This window comes from Medicago sativa, chromosome 1 (genome assembly GCF_051527215.1).
Source record: "Medicago sativa cultivar Bolivia chromosome 1, Bolivia_mono, whole genome shotgun sequence".
Lineage (NCBI taxonomy): Eukaryota > Viridiplantae > Streptophyta > Magnoliopsida > Fabales > Fabaceae > Medicago > Medicago sativa.
The window spans coordinates 64,180,908-64,199,452 of record NC_140749.1 but is presented as its reverse complement, the minus strand read 5'-3'; the positions used below and the strand labels follow the sequence as shown (position 1 = coordinate 64,199,452).

The 18,545-nt window shown below is 35.6% G+C and overlaps 2 protein-coding genes across 2 annotated transcripts; one reads left to right on the top strand and one right to left on the bottom strand.

The window, feature by feature from the left end:
* Positions 1 to 1,428: 1,428 nt before the first annotated feature.
* Positions 1,429 to 3,050, bottom strand: LOC146956343 (large ribosomal subunit protein eL21z/eL21y). Its single transcript, XM_085728558.1, has 2 exons — positions 2,752 to 3,050; positions 1,429 to 1,830 (listed from the first exon to the last, which is right to left on the bottom strand). The coding sequence occupies exons 1-2, from the start codon at positions 2,986 to 2,988 to the stop codon at positions 1,573 to 1,575; spliced, it is 495 nt and encodes a 164-aa protein (XP_085584684.1). The 5' UTR covers positions 2,989 to 3,050; the 3' UTR covers positions 1,429 to 1,572.
* A 1,035-nt stretch (positions 3,051 to 4,085) lies between these two features.
* Positions 4,086 to 7,509, top strand: LOC146956342 (mitochondrial ATP-independent inner membrane protease subunit 2-like). Its single transcript, XM_085728551.1, has 5 exons — positions 4,086 to 4,231; positions 4,386 to 4,558; positions 5,641 to 5,824; positions 6,890 to 6,996; positions 7,080 to 7,509. Exons 1-5 carry the CDS (start codon positions 4,160 to 4,162, stop codon positions 7,159 to 7,161), a joined length of 618 nt encoding a protein of 205 aa, XP_085584677.1. The 5' UTR covers positions 4,086 to 4,159; the 3' UTR covers positions 7,162 to 7,509.
* Positions 7,510 to 18,545: the final 11,036 nt, after the last annotated feature.

The window sequence follows — 18,545 nt, the reverse complement described above, 5'->3', positions numbered from 1 at the left end:
GGCTCAAATCATTAACTCAAGTCACTCAATTTAAAAGTTTTTTATTTTTTTCAAAATTTTTACATCTTTATCCTTTTAATTTATTGGGTTAAATATGTTTTTCGTCCTCATAAAATTAGCGAATTTTGGTTTTCGCAGCTATAAAAAAAAAATCCATCGTTTTCGTCCCTACTTAATTTTTCCGTTTCGTCCCTCCCGTTAAGTCAACTAACTGTTGACTGACGGAATGCCACCTTAGCATGCCACGTCAGCATTAAATAAAAAATAAAAAATCTATTTTTCCTATTTTTTTTATTTTTAATAAAAGAAACATAAATTGAAAAAAAATTCTATTTTTCTATTTTTTTGGTTTTTAATAGTGAATCTGGAATTGGACAGACCTGGAACAGGGTTACAACCCAGATTTGCAAGATTTTATGTGTGCTTTGATGGATGTAAAAAGGCTATAAAAAATAGTTGCAGACCATTCATAGGTAAATTTTTTAACCAAAGAAACAGGTAAATTTTTTATTCTCTTCAAATAAGTTTCTGATGGATGTAAAACACAAGGGAGCCAGATTGTTAATCAACCAAAGAAACAGATAAAAATTTTATTCTCTTCAAACAAATGTATTTCACATACCAGATGAATTTTACATAATAAACTTGTTTGTATGAATAATTAGGGGAGAGATCTAAGGGTCCTGCTATGAAGTTGCTGCTGAAACACCACTTCAAGAACCTGCTGAAGTTTCAGTTCCGAAACCTGCTGAAACACCACTTCAATTTTTTCAATTTATGTTTCTTTTATTAAAAAATAGAAAAATTAGATTTTTTTATATTTTTTATATTTAATGTTGATGTGGCATGCTTAGGTGGCATTCCATCAGTCAACAGTTAGTTGACTTAACGGGAGGCTCCAAAACATCCATTAATTGAAAAAAGCACGCACCTATTAATTAAAAAAATAGAAGTCAGCAAAAGTAAGCAATGGCGGAGAAAAGTGTAGTTGCCTTTGCCTTGCACGGATACTATTGTAGTACTAAACATTTATGAGTGTGTGTCCAAATAAAATTAATTTAGGGTTGTGTCCAAGTTAGAATTTCTCATTCTATTCTTCTCAATAATGTGATTTATGAATATGCTTGGGGGTACACATATCTTAAGCAGAAGATGTGCATATCTATAATGTGGTTTAATGAAATACACATTGGGGTATGAGAAATTCTAACTTGGACACAACCCTAAATTAATTTCATTTGGACACACACTTATAAATGAAGAAAAAATAAAAGAGAATGAATTTGAATGATGTGACTAAATAATTTTTCTTTAAATTTATTACATTTGTGTGTGTGTGACCAAATAAATTTGATTTGGGTCTGTGACCATGTAAGAATTGCTCGAATAGAATAACAATGAGAATCATAGAAAATCTAGACGCATTAATAATCAAACAAGACAAAATTTGAGTCTGATATTTCATAAATTTGAAGGGTGTTCAGATGAAGAAAGATAGTTGAAAGAAAACAAAACAAAACCAAGCACAACAATATGCAGTCTAACAGAGAAGAAGAAAATGCAAATAAAATTCTAGTATCCTCCTTTGAGATCATTAACGACATCATATGGAATTGGAGTAACAGTCTCCAATGTAGCACCTTCCACCATGAAACCAGGTTTGGGGCCCTCTGGCTTGCGCTTGGTGCTTATCACCTCTCCCTTGGCCTTAGCCTCGGCCTTCAATTGATCATTCTTGATCTTCCTCAATCTGAACTCCTCAGTGCACCTTGATGGCATAACATGCTCCACTCGGACATGAATCCTCTTCCTCAATATCTTGTTCCTAACCTGAAACATAAATAGCAACATTTTAAAATTGAGTAAACAATATATTTACAAGCAAAGCGGCACTTGCAGAGAATATAAAAAAATTGAGATACTTATGCAACAACCATACATTCTATCCAAGAGATTCTCTGGAAATTAAAAATGTTAGTCTCAATCTCATTTACCTTAAGACCTAAAAACTTAGAAGAATTTTGTGTTAAATATGGTTCGAGTCCATATAAAACATCATGTCAAGTTCAGTCTCTTCAAAAACCTCATATATGGTGATTTTGATGAAAATTTTCATAAATAATTGTTCCAATTCCAAGTGAGAAATTGGAGACTTGACATAAATGAAAGTATTTGTAGGAACATAAAATGGGATAAAATGGTACTAGTATATAATATATGAGTCAAAATTCGAGTCTTTTAATAAGTTGGAAAACAAAAACTTAGGGCATGTTTGGATAAACAGCTTATAGCACAAGTGCTTATTGTCATGATAAGAGCTTATTTTTGCTGCAAATGATAAAATAAAATTGAATTGTTTCTGTATATGCTATAAGCAGTAAGCTATCTTAGAGATAAGGCTTCTGAAAACTCAGAAGCCAATCCATCTAAACAAAACTCAAACAACAAAATGAATCAAGGAATGAAACAACAATAAACAATTCATTTGTAACATGAACAACTTAAACTAGATCCTGAATATACTACTAAAGCAAAGAAACATACTTGCAACAAATACATAACAATTCAAAAGAAAGCTCGAAATGAAACAAAAAAAAATATCAATCGAACAAACCATAACACCTATCACATCACATATATTTGCAGATATAACACTAAACACTAAAATCAATCATTAACAAATACGAATCAGTGAAAAAACAAAATGAAAATGAATCAAACAAGTGATGAATATAAGAAGATTTGACATACTTGCTTGTTGACTTCGACACCAATGGCCCGCTTGGTGACATTCCAGACACGACCGGTACGACCGTGGTAGAATTTGTGCGGCATACCTTTGTGCACAGCTCCATTAACTCTAATGTCGACATAGTCACCGATGTGATAAGTCCTGAGGTAGGTGGCTAAGGCTATTGTTCCCTTCTTGCGGAAGGGACGAGAGAATGAATCTCTGGTGCGGGATCGTAAACCATGACCTGCAGGCATCTTTTCTTCTTCTGCTTCTAGTCTAGGGTTTCTGTTGTTGCTGCCGCTCGAAATCACACTAGGAGAAAGAAGAAAGGAAGAACCCTAATATTGCTTTTTATTGGGCTTTCTTTTATGGTTTCTGTTAATGGACCGGGCTTTCACTCTTACTGTTAAAACATACATTCTTTTGAGAATTTCTTTTCCCACCAGACTCATTTCTCATGTTCACTCCACTTTAAAAGTTTTCTTTTACCATTGTTTGAATTTTATAATTTGAACTGCATTTTTCATTTCATAATTTGAACTATGTAATATGTTACTTATGTATGTGATAGGGGGTTTTCGCAATTCATTTATTTTTTTAATAACAAAGGTTAATAAATAATTGTTAACTCAAATCAATTGAGCTACCATTTTAACTTATTCGTTTGGGTTTGCATCTATAATCCTCAACCATTTTAACTTAAATCGATTGAGCTACCTACCTTTTCAAAAGAACTAAACATATTTTTATTCTCCTTCGCTTTCATCTCCTCCATTAATAAGTTTTCCCTTCACTTTTCTTCAGCCCCATGACTTGGTTAATGATAAAATAAAAAATTGACAAATATATTTTGTTATGAAGACGTTTTTTAAAGGAAGACTCTCTTTTAGTTATTATCTTTTTTATTTTTTTTCATGCGCAGAAAGTTCATAAAGTAATTATTTTACTTGAGAAAAAGTAACATTATTTTTGCCTAAAAAAGAAAATATTATAATTCTTTTTTTTTAGGCTTAATAACAGTTTTGGCCCACTAACTTTTCTAAAGTTGCGATTTTGGCCCCCTAAGAAAAAACTACAAAACAGCCCCCTAAGTTTTACATATGTGGCAGTTTTGGCCCCCAAGGTCAATTTTGACTCGGTCTACGCTGATGTGGCACCCTAAGCGAGGTGCCACGTGTTTTTTTTTTTGTTTTTTTGTCTTGGGGCCAAAACTGCTACATTTGCAAAACTTAAGGGGCAGTTTTGTAGTTTTTTTCTTAGGGGTCAAAATCGCAACTTCGTGAAAATTAAGGGGCCAAAACTGCTATTAAGTCTTTTTTTTAATATCTGCCACGTTATGCAATGAGAAATCACAAGTTCTACATTTTTTGGGGGGGGTTTAAGGGAGAAGAGAAAAGAGTTGTTGTCTGTGTTCGTTCTCCAACAATGGTTTCCTTCACAACGTGGTGTCGCTACCTTCAATCCAAAGCTCAATACACCATCGATCTCGGCTACAAGGTCTCTCTTCATTTCATTTTAATTTCTTTTTTCATTTCTCTTTTAGGGTTTCATTTCAAGCGAATGTGTTTCTTCATTAATCTTGTTCAATTATTGTGCTTTCGTTACAAATTTTATTGTTAAGCTGTTTTGAATGGTGAAATTTGATTGACAGAATCATAAAGGAGGTCATGTGAAAGATAATGAGCTAATGGATTTTATTTTCAAGCATTTCACTAATGGAAAGATGACCTTTTTGCATTGGACTAAAGGAGAGGAGATGGCCCCTACTATTGATGCCAAAGGAGCTACTCTTCTTGTTCGTAGATTACCGATTCCCGACCAAAAGTAATTAATCATACTCATTCATTTTGTGTTCTTTGTCCTTTCAATTTGTCGTGTGTGGTGTCCGTGTTAGTGCTTCGATTGCAGAGACACGGATGTTAAGATAGATTAGTAGATTAGTGCATCAATTATTAGAGTAAAAGCTTGCATTTTGGAAATGATGGCAGAGTTTTATGGTAGTCTGGGTCCGGGTATGTGCGGAGATGTTGTGTAACAAGTTTGAGTTTTCTGGTAGTCTAGAAGTCTTATTAGAAAGGTGGAGGTTGAGCATTTATTTATAAGTGAGAGGATCCATAAACCCAATGTCTTTGAGTGAAAGTGTAATTTCTCTCTCACTTGTGTGGTTGCTCTGAGCCCAATGTGGATGATCCTCCGTGCTCCCCTCATTACCCAATAGGAGAAGACCCTTTGACGCACCAGTAAGGAGGGTAGTTCTGATTGAGGACTGTCTGATAGTTACATGTAGAGGGAGTTCAAGGAAAACTATAGGTCAAACAATTGCTTAAATTTGGATTTAAATATTGGAGCATTAGATATGATTTATGATAGGGTAGGATATTATGACATCATTTGATTCGTCGATTCCACCTAGTAAGGAAACACTTTGGTTGGTGTTATTCTTCTACTCAAGAACGTGCTCAAGGGTGAGCCTTTCTGCAACGAATAGGTTGCTTTCTTGTTGCCTATAAGTCAGGTAGTAGTTGTATAAACAAACGTTTGTTTTGGAAATTGTTATTTATGAAGTTATAAATTAGCTGGTTCCAGTGGTTTCACTAATTTCATGCTCATCCCAGGCAGTGGTTATGTGTTAAATTTTTTTTTTTTTTTTTACGGTGCAATTAAAATTGTTTTGAAGCTAATGGATGGTGTAAGTCATGATCATCACCCTCCACTGTAAAAAGATTACCAACTTACTGTGTCAATTTCAAAATTTGAAATTGGTCTGACTCCATTTTGTTCTTGTTATTCCTAAGTTCCACAAAAGTTAGTTAAGAGATTATCGGACAATGGACTTTTTCATATGCGCCCCTTATGTACACTCTCATCTCCATTATTTGTTAGTGATAGACATTTTTCTTTGACAGACGTGTTTATGTAGGAGATGTTGTGGTCTTGAAGAACCCTGAAAAGCCAGACGACTATCTAGTCAGAAGATTAGCTGCGACTGAAGGTTATGAAATGGCTTCTACTGATGAAAAGGACGAATCGTTTGTTCTTGAGAAGGATCAGTGTTGGGTAGTGGCTGAAAATGAGAAATTGAAAGCCAAGGTATAAATGGCTTTTAGATATAGTCTATATTTACATTGACAATATACTATTACTTTTATGCTATCAATAGGTGGGTCATTGTTAGGCTGTTACAATCTGAATCATTATTATTATTGTATATTCATGTTGAGATATAAATTTTAGATATAAATATCATTTTGCTAACTATTATTAGTTACATATCATTGATATGCGTGTATTTAAGGCGGTACTATCTTCTTGTTTGAATGTTCTGAAATTCAGTGTGTGATATTAACATGATACCTAGGTTTAACTAATGGTTTGATTTTTGGAGTTATCAGATTGTGTATACCAATTTTTACATTTGTCAATAGATGTTGACATTATTGGCAGGATCTAGATTCTGGACATCAGTTGCCATCGGCAGTTAAACCCCCTTTTCTTAACAAATAAAATAAACCACAGTTTTGCACGTCTATTAACTTAAGCAGCTTTTGGAATTCTGTGTATGACTTTGATAAGGTTCAAGGCCGTGTATGCTTGTGATCTGGGTTCCTCAAGTGAAAATTCTTAATTCCTGATTTAACCAAACTAGGTACTTCCTAAATAATAGTAGCTGCAATGGTAACCTGGGTTCCTCAAGTGAAAATGCTTAATTCTTGTTTTAACCAAAATAGCTTTTTCCTGATAATAGCTGCAATAGTGAGCTGAACTTAATTGTGACCTGAGTTCGTAAAGTGAAAATGCTTAGTTCCTGTTTTAACCAAAACAGTTTCTTCCTAAATATTAGCTTTAATTGTAACCTGAACTCAAGCTAATGATTTCAGTTGTTGGCTCTTAAGTTTTTCTATGTGGCTTTCTGTCTCTGTTAAGTGAAAACCGATAAAATTATTTGAACCTGAATTTTTTGTCCTTTTCTGTCTTTTTAGTTTTTACAGCTTTGAAATTTTGTAACTAAACCATATCTAAGTATTAATAGAAAAGTTTTCACAAGGAATAGTATAATCTTATATTGTATATTGGTTATGTTTCTCGACTCCTTAATTTCTTGTAAACAAAGAATGATTATGATACTTGATTCAATGCTCCCAACACATATGGCAGGAAGCAATTGACAGTCGAACATTTGGTCCAATTCACATGACCAACATCGTAGGCAGAGTCCTATACTGCCTGCGAAATGCTGTAGACCATGGCCGTGTACAGAACAGGTAATCAAATTTATGAGATTAGTACATTGTGCACAAATGGCGATGGTTCTTTTGATTATTGATATATTTTACTTCATTGTCAGTCCTTTCAGTATGCAAAAGGATTCACCAGTGTTGGAAATGGAACTTGATGTTGATGAGATGGTAAAAAGTCACAAAGCCTGAACTTTAGTTCAGAGAAGCACTAACTTCTTGAATTTATCAATCCTTTTGTTTCTTGTGGATTTTACTTGAAGCAAGGATGAAGAATAAATATATGAGTTTTAAATTGTTGCTATGGGATGGTTACATAAGTCTGCATATTAGACAATTTATTGAATCTTTTCCCAACCAGAAAATCTGAAGCGGCCTGTGTTACAGATTTAGTTTAACATTGTGTTGTAAGCTGAGGTTCTGGCAAATGACTCCTCTGTTTCTTTTTCTGTTTGTATGTCATTTGGCTCTAAATTTTGTTGACCAATTTTTAGTATTTTTTTATGGTTGATGATGATAAAATTCTACATTGTGAGAAAACATGTTTCCAGCTTATTTTCCTTTCTTCTCTGCTTAATGACAGGAAGGTGTAAAGTCCTAGTGCCACTTTTTTTTTATTATTCATTTTTTTTAAGTTAAATTAGTCCAACTAAATTGAGTTTATTTATTTTATTATTACTGGCAGAAAGACGTGGTGTTTCTACATAGTGCAATCAAATATATTTTTTTGCAAATAAAATTAAAATAGGCTCTTTTGATGGTCAAATATTGCTCATGTATTGTTGTTTCTATTTCAAACGGTTTTAACAATCGTTTTTATAATTAACTGTTCTTATTTTTTTTAAATAACAAATATATTTTCTTCATAGTGCAATCAAATATATTTTTTTGCAAATAAAATTAAAATAGGCTCTTTTGATGGTCAAATATTGCTCATGTATTGTTGTTTCTATTTCAAACGGTTTTAACAATCGTTTTTATAATTAACTGTTCTTATTTTTTTTAAATAACATTTTTAATTCATAATTTAAATATTAAAGTACAAGGGATAAAATTGTAAATATAATAGTTTAAACAAATGATAAAGTTAAAAGTGAAAAGGTTTCTCCAAAATCACGTATTAATGTATGTGTATGTTTGGAATAATGTTGGGTATACCAAATTCACAGTGACTCGCCGTGATTGTGCGAAAGCTACATAGTGTAGCTTTTGAAAAATCACGATGGATCACCGTGATTATGACATACTCACATTGACACCGAACATAAACTATATATAGGTATAGATTATTTCGATTAACTTTTTATCTTCTCCATTCAACCTTTTATTAAGACGATCTTTCCATCATTCTATGTCATACTTCCTTTTTAATGGTAAAATATGTTTAATTTACTAAAACACATCTATTAATTATAGTTAGATGATTGAAATGCAACAAATAACAGTGTTAGTGGAAAATAATAATATATGTTAGTAGAGCCATTCTTTCAAATATGGTTATTGCATTTGTATTGCTTCGTGACATAAGTGATCCTTCAGCGGTGGCATCTAGAAGCAATTTTGTTTGTTGTTCCAACCCACTTCTGAATATGTGGATTTGAGTAACTTCATCAAACTAATGGTTTGGATAGTTGTGTGGTAAGGCTTTATACAGCTCCCATGCTTCGCAAGGTGATTCACTCTGAGCTTGAGTGAATGTTGAGATCATCATTCTTGCCTTCATGAATCTATCTTGAGAGAAAAATCTTTGAAGAAATATTTCTTCCAAGAGATACCATTTTTGCTTGACATGCAGTTGTTGATCCAGATACCACTCATTTGCCTTCTCGATCAGCGAATGTGACAATAGTTTAGCAAACATGCCTCTTCTTCTTCTGGGGCCCCAATGGTTCTAGCCAATTCGTAAAACCTTGACATTTGTGCATAAGGATCCTCACTATCCAATCTTAGGAATGGATTGGATTACATCATTTAAAGAAGTCTTGCTTTCATGGGAGTATTGGTATAATGTTTGGGTGACTTTAGAATGAACTTTGATGATGTGAATCCAACATCTTTTAACATCTGTTGTGCTAACCATTATAATTATTGTGGTTTGTTGTAAGAGGGATGTTATTTGAACAACCTTTTGTGGGACAATTTATATGACAACCAAATATATACAAAGAAAAGTAGGTAGTGGTGCGAAAACCAAAGCAATAGAGAGAGAAATTTAAAACACAATGTGAGTATGAGAGAAAAACTATGAGAGAAAAACTATGAGAGAAATTCACTAAGCACAAAGCTTATGCTTAGTGCAAATCACAGGACAGAACTGAACAAAACTATGTTTCTACAAACTCAAATCGAACTAATCAGACGTAGTCCCCAAGTCCCAACAACGGCATCGTTTTGATAAAAGGAAAAACACTGGTTTTGTAGTTTTCAAGTACAATGGTAAGTATGTTGGTTTTTATCAAACTAATAAAATATCGCATCCACAAAGACCGCGCTTAGTTAACTTGAGTTCATATCGACAGATTTCTGGACAAAGTTTATATAAAAGGTTTTGGTGGTTTGAATGAAAGTAAACTAAATATATATAGATAGAGTTGTACTGGATTGAATTTCAATAATTATTCCTTATATGATTTAATCGATTGTACACTTAAAATGATCGTGTATCTCACACATCATATCATAAAAAGATCATATTGATATAAACTTTAGACCAGATTTAATTTCAACTTTATAATCACATTCTTACATTTGAAGCAATCTCAAATACAATGAAGCCTACACTATAAATTTGTATAAATCCTTTAAGTGTATTTATAGTTCAGTTCCACTTTCTAAGTGAGATCATATTGAAATTTATGAGATCGGAAAGATCATTGTGAGATCATAACCACAAACAACATATTGTCGTAGGTTTTAGGACATCGCCAATCATCTTTTGGGATGAAAAAGTGGATTGTGTAGTTGTAAGAGTCTGAGCAGGTTGTGAAAAAACTTATAAGGTCGGGTAGACTAGAAAGAGAAAAGAGTGCATAAGCGGATAGGGTATCTCAAGTGCCTTATTGGATAAAACACGTGACTGGACTAGCCCATTTTAAACGAACCAGTTGATTTTTATGACAATACAATAGGAATCTATAGTGGGGAACCTTTTAAAAAAAAATCACAAAAAAAATTACTTTTTGAAAATCGTATGTAAAAAGATAACGACTAATGAACTCACGGAGACTAAACGAAGGAATTCAAAGATCAACAATGTGTTCAAGTTACTTGATTCAAACATTTAAGTCTATAATTATCCATTAATTGGAGGACTACGCAAGTAAAATAAATATTAAGCCATATTAATGAAAATACATTGTTGATAATTGTTCTGGACCAGTTTGAAGGCCAATTTTATTATGACACGTAGACTAAACATCCATCAGACTACGACACGTCGCCTGAAGGAGCACACCAATACCAATACACCTTACTCCACTGGAGCACGCCTTTGTGCATCAGACCCCATACAAATTCCTTTAACCGTCTCCTAATCACACGTCGCATCTCACAGATGCAGTTATTCTCACACACGCTTATATAAGGGTGAGTTAGCTTCAAGGTATGATTCACTTTTCCCACACTTTATACACACTCTTTCTCAGTTACAATACTTACATGAGCGTTGGAGTGCTAACGTTCCTGCATGCACCTTTTGTCCCACCGTGAAGACTCCTCGCCACCGTACTGGAGCACTTTCCGTCACTGTTGCCTACATCGGTTCCTCACCGGATTGGTCAATAATGCTTCAATAAAATATAACACTGTATATACACAACTAAAGTGATGCTTTATGATTTGGTCCCCTGCTTACAAAAAAATTGATGAAAAAAATTAGGAAAATGCTAACTTATGTGTCATTGGGGCATAAGCTAAGAAACCAACTATAAAAGTTTTTTCTTTGAGATTGGCATTCAATGTCTTAAAATTTTCAAAAGTTATCTTTTTCAATATAAAGTTTATTTTTTAATTCTATTTTAAGCTCCTTAACTTGTGTCATCAAGGCATAAGTTAGCATGACCCAAAAAATTAACATTAAATTTTACATTTCAATATCTGCATATATAATTGATCAGTTTTCCTTTTTCATTATCCTATTAAAATTTGTTAATTACCTTATACCAAACAAAAAATTCTTTAATTAATTAGCTTCGCCCTTTCATTGACCTTATTTAATTAACCATTGTAAATTTATACTATAATAACCTGTGAAGAACATGGAAGAATATATTGTTGCTCAACTTATGAGGGTGAAGAAGATTTAAAGGATAATCTATACTATATTATTGTCTTATTTTATAATCATTGTGTGTGTGTGATTTTCGGACTTCTTCACTTTCTCTAAGCAATTCTTTGATTATCTTCTCTTTTTTTTTGGTTACAAAGGAATAACAAAACAAAACAAGAGGAAAAAAGAGGAAGAGGCCGAAGCCTAAGCCCTAGGATAGAGAGTTCCTATAGCATCATTCCTGATATAATCAAGGAGATCATTGGGGGGAGAAGCATGAATCTGATAACCTTCATTAGACGACGCTCCCAACTTGGCCATAAAGTCTGCGCATTGGTTTCCTTCCCGGAGACAATGGCGTAATGTGAAGTTGTGCGCAGACATGAGATCTTTAATATCTTGAATCAAAACAGCGTAAACGTGGTAACTAGATGCCTGGCCCGTAATAAGGTTTATGGAGAGAAGAGAGTCCGAGTAGCAGACCAGCTCTTGAATTCCCATGGCTGTTGCCATTTGATATCCTCGATGAACAGCATAGAGCTCAGCAAGCAGTATGTCTGTAGAGTCAGGGATGAAGCCAGAAAAGCCGGATAGGTAGAGACCAGCATTGTTTCGAAGTACTCCCCCAAAACCAGCACGGACTGGAGAGCCCATGCAACTGCCGTCGACGTTAAGTATGTGGCACTGGTGGTTGTCTTGGTTCCACTTTACCATACGATCTAGATTGCTGCCATTAGTCTTCTGGAAGCTGGTTTCTATGATATTAATTGAGTCCTGAATCTGGAAACAAATCCTCGATAACGGCCAGGTTTCATTGCTTAGAATCATGTTGTTTCGGTGTCTCCATGACCACCAAAGACCTGCGAGGAAGCTGATAGCACAAGGGCCATTGGAGTTACTCTTAAGCCAGAATTGTGCGCAAGTTTCAGAGAAGAACGAAGTATCAGCGAAGCCAATTCCATTCCATATGGCTTTTGAGAACCTGCAGTCCCTGACACAATGCAAAAAGGTTTCATCATTCTCTCCACATCGCAAACAAGTTGCAGAGTTGGCAATATTTCTGTGGTGCAGCAATGAATGAGTAGGCGCAGCATTGTGACAAGCAAGCCATATCAAAAACTTGTATTTTTCAGGGATTTTCAAACGCCAAATCCACGACCAGGAGCTAACGTTTTGTGCCGTTTCCGAAAGAGAGAGCAGCCAGGAGTAACCGTTTTTGGCGGTGTAAATTCCACTCTTGTTATGTCTCCAAATAAAAGTGTCTTCAACATTTTCATTAAACCTGAAGTGAGAAATATTAATGGTGTCAGCTATGTGTTGCGGCAGAGTGGTATAGAGGACATCCGTGTGCTGACCGGCAGTGGTGAAGACATCTTTAACAGTGAGATGAAGGTCGTGTATGTCGATGATAGGGACAAGGGAACCAAGGTAACCATGGTGACTCCAGCTGCTGAACCAAAACGAGGAATTGCCCGCACCTGGACGCCAATGATACCCTATTTGGAGGATGTTCTTTGCTCGAATAATTGAAGACCACGTAGGAGAGCTGCTGTTGGTCATGCTTGCATCGAGGATTTTAGGCCCTACCGAATATTTATTAGAGAGAAGGTGAACCCATAGTTTATTTGTTGACTGAACCATGTCCCAAACAAGTTTCCCAAGAAGACAAGTATTTGCATCTCTTGCGGAACGGACACCCAAACCTCCAAGATATTTAGGGCTAGAAACCGTCTTCCAATTGACTAAATGGATCCCTTTATTATTCGTACCCTTCCAGATAAAATTGCGGGTTGTTCGATCAATGCTATCACAGATGTTTTGAGGCAGCCAATTGATCTGCATGTAATAAGTAGGAATAGATGATAAAACAGAGGTTGCAAGAGTCAGTCTACCTGTTCTATTCAAGAGTCGGTTCTTCCAAGATGCCAGTCTAGTTTGCATTTTCTCAACAATGAAATTAAAATCACTTCTTTTAGGGCGACCATGGAGCATGGGAAACCCTAGGTACTTGCCAAGAGAAGTTGTGCTTTGAATACCTGAGATTGCAGTGAGGGAATTGATTTTTCCATTTGGCATTCCAGCAGAGTAATAGGCCCTAAACTTTGAGAAATTGATTTTCAAACCTGAAGCTTGGCTGAACCTATTCAGAAGACTAGATATGAAATGAAGTTGGGAACTTTTAGCCTTCGTGAAAAGAAGAACGTCATCAGCAAAAAGAAGGTGAGATATCTTTGGCCCGTCATTTGTGATGTGAATTGGGTGCCAACTCCCGTGGTGAACAGCATTATTGATCGCAACTGAGAGCTTCTCCATACACATGATAAAGAGGTACGGTGAGAGAGGGTCACCTTGTCTAAGGCCTTTTGTGGGTTTAAAGGGGGGCATCTTGTTTCCATTCCATAAGATAGAGTAATTTGCTGAGGAGACACAGTGCATGATGAGCTTGATTGTGATGTCTGGAAATCCAAAGTCATGGAGACAATAGTTGAGGAACTCCCAATTAACATTATCAAACGCCTTTTCCAAATCAAGCTTGAAAGCAACATAGCCCTTTTTTCTTTTGGATCGCTTCATGAAATGAACAATTTCCTGCAAAACAATAGAGTTGTCAGATGTGCCCCTACCAGGCAGAAAACTACTTTGATAGGGGCCAATAATATTATCAAGCAGTGGTCTCAGACGGTGCACTAAAACCTTTGTGATGATTTTGTAAATTATGTTGCAAAGGCTAATGGGTCTGAAATCTTTGTAAGTGTTCGGAGGATCAATTTTAGGAATGAGTGCAATGAGAGTGTTTGAGATTTCCGGATCAAAATGACCTGTTAGGAAGGCGGAGTGGACCAAATGGAAGATATCGTCACCTACAATGTGCCAATATTGTTTAAAGAAGATGCAGTGGAAGCCATCCGGTCCAGGGGCTTTGTAAGGTTTCATTGAGTTTAGGACAGCAAAAACCTCATGTTTGGTAATGGGGGCGGTGAGAGAGTTCTTGCCAATCTCATCAAGGGTGGGGTGGTTCCCTTCATGGAAAATGTGGTTGTGGGGGGGCTGGTTTTCGCAGAAAAATCTCTTGAAATATTTTTGGGCTTCTTCTTGAAGAATAGTGCTGTCAGAAGTTGTGATACCATTTGGTAGCTGCAGCCTGTGTATTTTGTTTCTCTTTCTCCTGATAATAGTTTGAGCATGAAAAAAAGAAGTGTTTTTATCTCCAAACTTCACCCATTGTTCTCTAGACTTTTGGTACCACAACATTTCTTCTTGGAATAGGATATGGTTGTATTCTTGTTGCAATTCCTTTTCAAGAAGAGTATGTCGTAGAGAATCAACTCTCTCTAGGTAAAGTTGGATGCCTTTGAGCCTTCTTTCCACACGTTTTTTACGTTGGAAAATATTTCCGAAGACCTCTTGGTTGAAAATGATAGAGTTCTCCCTCACTTTGATTAAAGATGCGGTTGTGTTGTTAATATAGGTCTTCCAGGATCTTTTAACCACATCCATATAATCATTGTGATCAATCCAGGCTGCTTCAAATCGGAAAGGCCTTGGCCCTCTAGCAAGAGGGAGTCCTCCAAAACGGAGAAGGAGGGGATTGTGGTCCGAATGCAATCTACAAAGGATTTCAACAAAAGCTTCAGGGAAGGAAATGCGCCATTCAACATTGGCCAGGCCTCTGTCTAGCTTTTTAGAAAGTATACGGATCCCATTATTATTTCTGTGCCAAGTAAAGCGACCACCAATTGTAGTAAGGTCAAGCAAGTTGCAATTATTTAAAAAATTAGAGAAGATGGCAGCTCGGTTGTGTTGGAAGATGCCTCCTCTTTGTTCACTGGGTAGAAGAGTTTCATTGAAATCACCTATGAGCATCCACGGGACATTGATGTTTTGGTTTATGTTCATGAGATAATTCCAAAATTGGGGGCGCATGGAGGAGTTAGGGCTGGCGTAGATGCAGGTGCAGGCAGTGATGGCAGTTCCACGTTTGATGCTGAAGGTTATGGAGTGTTGGTTGAGGTCAAGAATGGTTGTGGTGATGTTGGTTGCAGAGTGTTTGAGGAGCCAGATGCCACCAGAGTGACCATTTGCTTCAATTATGTGCACTGGGGTATAACCAATATTTGTCCAGAAAGAGGAGAGTCTTGCAAAAGGAATGTGCGTTTCATAGATAGCCATGAAAGTTGGACTGTACTTTCTAATCATATCTTTCAAATGTCTTCTTGCATTGTTATTGTGAGCTCCTCGGATATTCCAGGAGATGATTGAAGTATCAGTTAGAGCTTCCATAACAAAACTTGAAAACAAATAGGACCAGATGAGTGAAGTTCTACGTGGCCATGTCTTCATCACTAACACCATGATCATCATGACTGTCATCATTAATAAAGTAATCATCCTTTTTGTTGTCATTGGTATCATCATTGTGAGTAGGGGTGAGGTTTATATGATGGACAGTGACGGTTGGAGGGTTGGGATGCGCAGAAGATAGTGTGGTTGTAATTTCTGGATTTTGGTCAGTGCTAACAGCTTTGTTTTGATTGTGATGGGAGAGGATAGATGTAACTTGGCTGTTGTAGCTTCTTGGATTGGTCTTTGCCACGTAAATTGGTGGTATGTTCTTTTTTGGGGTATCACTTGCTGGCTTAGGGTTAGGGTTAATGAATGGAGAGACAAAAGAAGATTCAATGTTGGGGTCATGATTATTTTCATCTTGCCTGCGCCTTTTTGGATCATTTTTAGGGTTATTGGCACGTGTTATATCATATGGGTTAGGGCGTGGGGGAAATTGTTGTGGGGGTGGGGCAGGTCTATTTTTGTGATACGTAGGTGTCAGAGAGGTGGGCCTATTTGCTTTGTTGGTAACGGTTTTAGCAGCAATTAAGGTGTGGTTGTTTGTTGACTTCTTCTTTCTAGTAACCAACAGCCAATCCCCATGAGGCTCTTTACTGCCCTCATCAATGGTAATAATGTTGCCTTGAATAGCTGATAAATCATTAGGAATGTTATTGAATGACTTACCGTTATGGGAATCTTGCAATAATTGAGACTGATCTGTGACCTGGAGCGGTGGTTGACTGTTATCTTGGTGGCTGCCGGAAGCTTGTTGTTGCGGTTGCGCAATAGGAGTGGTGTTGGTTGGCTTGGTGCAATTTCGACCTAAATGGCCATAGCAGCCGCAATTTGTACATATTAGATGGAGGCCCTCATACTGAATCTTATACCAATGGCCATTCACCCAAATTTTCCCTACAACTGGCAGTGTGAGGTCAATTTCAACACAAACCCTTGCAAATTTGCCTCTTTCGACTTTTAGAGTGTTAGTGTCTACTTTTATTGGCCGGCCAATTGCTGAAGCCATGGCTAGAAGAAAGCTTTCATCATAATAGACAAGGTTTAGACCTGGAAAACGAACCCATACGACAGTGCGTTCCACTTTGGCATTTGGAGAGGCGAATTCTGTTGACCAATGCGTGACTGCTAGACAATGATCGTAGATTAGCCAAGGCCCTCCAGTGATGACTTTCTCTTTGTCAGCTGAATGATCAAACTTTACCATATAGAATCCGTTGTCATTGTCCATGATTTCGAAGCCTCCTTGGAGTTTCCATATTTTTTGTAGCCGATCTCTCATCGTGTTGTAGCCTAGGTTTTTCCCCCAACAACTTGACGACGAGGGCATCTTTCCATGGTGTGCAGAGTTCCTGGAAGACCGTAGGTTCCAGATAAACCTTGGGGAGAAGTCGGTTTCCATCTTCAAGTTCGATTCGAACCAGTTTTTTTCCGATCATGTTTTCTTTCTCACGGATTGGTAGTTCTTGAGTGGATCCCAAGAGCTTATCACGGAAGGAGGGCTTTGGGGTTGTTGGCTTGGGAGGGTCAGGTGGCTTTTTTGTGTGGCGAAGGGTTGGGTCATCTTGAGCGGAGAAGACAAACTCAGAGCTCCTTGCACTCATTCCTGTCCCTTTAAAATAGCAATGCAACAAATTATATTATATCAAGGTTAATTGTAATGTTTTTTGATTATCTTCTTAAATTGTGTATGATAATTTTTGTTTCTCTAAGCAATTCTTGGGTGATATTTTTGATTGTGTATGATAGTTTTTATTTCTCTTTTTTTACTCTTCACACATGTCTTAATCTTCTTTGTTTTTTTTTTTTGGTAGGATAAATGGACTCAACTTACTCTATTATTTAGATCGGCCAAATGCTATAGCTCGATTATTTATTTATGTAATGTTTGTTAGTCTAATGTTTTAGCTTTATTTTCTATTGTATTGCTTTAATTGTATATGACAATTTTTCCATGGAAATGATAAGAAGACGATAAAGCAGGCTACATTTTTTTTTCTTTTGTTGCATCTTTCATTCTAGAGAAGCATACGAAAATATCGATAACACTTAAATAATTTCATTTATAGACCCTTAATTTTTTATTTGGAACTTATTTATGTATTAATGATTTGTTGAATCAATAAAAATATTTCAATGATTGTTATTAAAAACAAATATATGCAACAATCATTTGTTCATTTCACTAATCTTTCAACTACCTTTTTCTTTCTTCATATTCCAAACTATTTATCACTATCTCACTCAACACTATATTAACGCAAAATTAAAATTAATAAATTGATGAGTTACAATTTTTTTAATTGCTTATTATCCTATTCACTTTAACAAGCCAAAAAAGAAAAATTGAGTAAACAAAAAAAACGGTAAGCCAAACAATAGACTAAAAAAATGGGACTAATTCCACTAGGTAAAAGTTTGAGAGGAAAATTCAAAAAAGTCGTTATGCCAAGATAAAACTACCAAATATTTCAATGATTGACCTTAATGTTTTATTGAATTGCATTTTGAATAAATGTAAGAGAAAAAGAGACAAAACAATCAAATATGAATCACATCTTATTTCAATCCATTTTATGAGAAATATATTGACCGAGAACCATAAATGCCTCTAACTCTGATTAAAAAGAATCACTAATATCAAGATCAAAAAGAAAACAACATGCGACTGCGCAATTGTGATCCATAAAAAGAAAAGTTCTTATATGATTACACTATTAAGATAAAATATGAATTTTGATGTACCACTTCAAACTTATGAAATATTAATAAGACCCGCTAAGAACTATATTAATTATATTTAAAATATTTTAAATAAGTATTAATTCTCATATAGTTTCTAAACAACTCCCTTATTTTTAGTATAAATTTATATTAAACATAAAGATATCAACATATTTTACAACATTATCAATTATTTAACTCTTTGTAATTATGCTTATCGTAATTATTATTTTCTCATTTG

What these genes read in the sequence shown, in the direction of transcription:
- LOC146956343 (XM_085728558.1), bottom strand. Translation starts at nt 2,988, where the DNA reads ATGCCTGCAGGTCATGGTTTACGATCCCGCACCAGAGATTCATTCTCT. An exon ending in GTGTCGAAGTCAACAAGCAA is followed by an intron (nt 1,831 to 2,751) that starts GTATGTCAAATC and finishes TTTATGTTTCAG; the next exon opens with GTTAGGAACAAGATATTGAG.
- LOC146956342 (XM_085728551.1), top strand. Translation starts at nt 4,160, where the DNA reads ATGGTTTCCTTCACAACGTGGTGTCGCTACCTTCAATCCAAAGCTCAA. An exon ending in CCATCGATCTCGGCTACAAG is followed by an intron (nt 4,232 to 4,385) that starts GTCTCTCTTCAT and finishes TTTGATTGACAG; the next exon opens with AATCATAAAGGAGGTCATGT. An exon ending in CATGGCCGTGTACAGAACAG is followed by an intron (nt 6,997 to 7,079) that starts GTAATCAAATTT and finishes CTTCATTGTCAG; the next exon opens with TCCTTTCAGTATGCAAAAGG.